This window comes from Cryptotermes secundus, unplaced genomic scaffold (genome assembly GCF_002891405.2).
Source record: "Cryptotermes secundus unplaced genomic scaffold, Csec_1.0 scaffold45, whole genome shotgun sequence".
Lineage (NCBI taxonomy): Eukaryota > Metazoa > Arthropoda > Insecta > Blattodea > Kalotermitidae > Cryptotermes > Cryptotermes secundus.
Genome location: NW_019737389.1, coordinates 74428 through 78127, shown reverse-complemented (window position 1 = coordinate 78127; position 3700 = coordinate 74428). Strand labels below are relative to the sequence as shown.

Here is a 3700-nt window from a genome sequence, read left to right as displayed (position 1 = left end):
CGTAAACACGCCCTGTGGTGGATATTAAGTGGGCGTCTCAGAACAGTAAGGAAGCCTATATCCACAACTGTGTGAAGTGTCACTACGGTGCTGTTTCCGTACAAATAGTGCAGGTTGAGGTGCAGAAAATGTATGAATTTCGGGATTTTTTTTTTGGAATGAGTGTTAAATAAACTCCGTCCAGCTGCCCCTACCAGAAATTAAATGGCCCGTCTGATAAAGGTTAACTGTCCAACTGCACAAATTGAGGTACTTTGGCTACGACGACCATATTCATTACTGTACCGATTGGTGCATTTCGGACATTAACGGTTAATGTGACACGTGAAGACAACCTAAATATTTTGAAATCCTTAGCACTAGATGTAGATTCTGTTCGCATAAGAGCAGATATTACCTTCTGCTTTGCAATCAAGAAACAACTCAGAAATTATTACATTCTAAAACTCATGTGTGCATGAACACATGTGTCTGAGAAGGAATGAAACTGAGAGTGGCTTTATAGGCATGGCAGCAACTATGGCTTCATGCACCTACATAAAAATCGAGTTTATTAAACCCAGTATAAAATAAAATAACTGCCAAACTGCAATTCCTGCCATAGTGTAAACTGAAAACATGATAATTCTGAATGTTACCTTGATAGCCTTGTTCTGTCTCTGCAGCTCTCGGCACAGGCTTTCCAAACGACTGCGAGTAAGGACAGCTTTGCTGTGTTCTGCTTGCAGTTGCTCCTTTTCCCGCTGCACCATGATCAGTCTCTTTTCTGTTTGCTTTGCTGTTAACTGCCAAAATGAATAATCATAGGCCTATAAATTAGCATCCAAATTCCTTACAAGGTATACAGAAACTTCCTTATTTGGAATGCAGAACCTATCAACCTGCTCCATATGATTCTGCAGGTGATGTGAGTTTCATGTGAAAACAGGAATGACTGAAGTTTATATTGTAAAACCCTGATTAAAGGTTTGTCTGGGGGATCTTTTTCCCCATTAAATGGGTTTTTGGAAAGTAGAACCTGAAACAACTGTTAATACCCTTAAAGATGTTTCAGATAGGCTATAATCAGTCTAAAATTCAATAAAGGTTGAACAGAAGTTCTATATGTGATTTTATCCTCTTTAAATCTGAGTTGCCTTGCCTGCAAGATGAACTGTATTATGGCTTCCCTTAGTTAAATCAATAATAAGGCACTGAACATTCTTCACTTAATAAGATAAAAAAGTTTTTTTTTTCATTTCTCAGAATGACTACCACACCAACTTTCCTCTTCAAGTATTTGAGATTTACTTAACATTATGTTATTGACAACAGAGAAAGCACAAAACAACTGGCAATATAATTTCATGACACAGTTGGATTCTTTTCCAACCCCTCAATATATTTTTCACTTTCTCACTTATTGTTAAGTTATTTCTTTTGAATGCTATAACAATTCATTACTTAAAAATCATTTCCAACAAAACTATTACACTTGAATGCAACACAATAAAGAACAAACAGTAACCATTTCTAAATGAGGACACAGAAAGCCATGCTGTATTGCATGCTGTGCATATGATGGCCTTGAAATAAACAAGGACGGCCACACATTAAGAGTTGGAACAAGAAAATTCCCTTCACACTAAAACAATATCTGAAACATGCAGGAATCAAAATTTCAAGTACAAAATGGTAGTGAACACTTAAATTGAGGAAACTAATAGATCAGGCATACACAGCTTTGGCTGCAACCTCAAAAATGTACCTCAGATGTAGGAAAATATAAAATGTGGGTCCCCTTAAATCAGGGTTTCACAGTAACTGTTTCATAACAATAACCAATTATGTGCATAATAAGTTGTCAATATACACTATCTGTGACCACTCTATGATTCAAATTACACTGTACTTTCTGGTCATGGACCAGGAACCATGATCATATACAGAGCAATAAGCACTCCTGTATTGTATTCAAGAGGCCCTAGGTTCCATTTTTGGCCTGCAGGCCCTAAGATATGTTGCAGTTTTCTTCAGTCCTTCAGTATAAACACTTAAAACAGAGAACAATTACTGCCTCCATTCATTATTTCTATCCTACCACTGAATACTATAACCCACACAGTTGAGAAAACGTCATTAAATGAACTAAGAAAGAAACAAATCCCTCATCACATTTGTACAGTTAGAAGGTTGAGTATGTTTGAGAACCACTTTGAATATGGGACTGAAGAAGAAATTCAATGATTTCACTGCTCTTAACTGAACCCCAGTCACTCAGTTCATATTCACTCATCTCAGTAACTGCGCTAAAGTGGCTCTTCAATTGTTCACCAACCTCACCAGTTATACCACACATTACCATGCTGTGAAGAACACATATGCAACCTATTTTTTTGGCCTGTGAACCCCTAATGTTTTTCTTTAAAATGTGGGGCATCAGTTAAAAATGATAAACTGATACAATATGATTGATACAAAGGAAAACTATTCAGCATCAATACTGCTCAGTAAGCTGAGCATGAGGGAGAAAATGGGAACGTGCATGAAACCAAAAATGCTGTCAGTTCAGTGCAAGATGCAAGCTGGGTGCAAAGTTCATCAACAACATGAATGCAAGCAACATGGAGCCATGCTGTCACAAGTGGAGGGGGGGGGGAGAAGCATGTAGCAGCTTACTAAAGTAGGACCCTATCTCGGGCTGAGGGGAATTACTGCATGGCATAGTGTGAGTTACTGGCTATTGTGAAGACACTGGAAGACTTTCACAAATAGTTCTATGGACAGGAATTCCACCTGCATACCAATCATTCTGTCCTGACTTGACTTCTAGATTTCTAGAACCTAGTAGGCCCACTTGGTCCAGATTCTGTAAGGGTACAGTTTTACATCCAAACATCATCAGGGGCAGATGCACAACACAGATGCACTCTCTAGAAGATTCTGCCTAGAGGCATGCCCTCACTATTAGAAAGTAGAATGACAGTCAGGCAGCCTGGAAGTATGAGTTCATGCTGCTGACACCATGGATGGCTTCGATTGTGCCACCTTGAGGAAGCAGCTGAATGACAACATGGGACAACTTCTACAGGAAGCAGAGGCTGGAGAGCATTTTTAGTGGATGTACATTACTGAATGCAGCCCAGTCTACAAGAATTACAGGGCTCAGTGAAACTCCCTGGTGGTGAGAGATTGCATGCTGGAGCATAACTGGGAGTCCGATGATGAACAATCAAAGACAGCCCAAATAGTTCTGCACCAAATTGAGGTGAAGGAAGTAGTCAGACAGCCCCTAGACAAATCTTCAGTAGGGCAACTGGGTGTCAGCAAAACCAGGGACAAGGTCAGACAGTGGTATTACTGGCTATACGAAGGGGGACCCAAAAATAACCGGAACCGACCTGTTGCGCGTGCATGCTTTATAGTTACAAGTTGTGCTGCTAGGTGGTGTTAGCTGGGTGTCTCCCGCGACTGTTAGTGAGCTGGCGTCAGTCTGAGTTAAGTGGTTTGTCTGTGGTGCTCTGTTGTGTGCGTTCCTGTTTCAACCCTTTGGCGATTAGTGAGATGGCCGACCAGAAGGAACAAAGAGTGTGCGTGAAATTTTGCTTTCTGTTAGGGAAAACTGCAGCGGAGACTGTTGGGATGCTTCGGCAAGCCTTTAATGATGATGCTTTGGGGAAATCACAGGTCTACGAGTGGTTTTCCCGTTTCAAATCTGGCA

The 3700-nt window shown here is 40.4% G+C and overlaps 1 protein-coding gene across 3 annotated transcripts in view; it reads right to left on the bottom strand.

The window, feature by feature from the left end:
• Nucleotides 1-3700, bottom strand: part of LOC111870237 (alpha-taxilin) — a 95022-nt gene that overhangs the window by 53888 nt on the left and 37434 nt on the right. For all 3 annotated transcript variants that reach the window (XM_023862347.2, XM_023862348.2, XM_023862349.1), the window contains exon 4: nt 639-785. In XM_023862347.2, coding sequence (XP_023718115.1) covers nt 639-785 — 147 coding nt within the window. The remainder of the gene's footprint in view (nt 1-638; nt 786-3700) is intronic.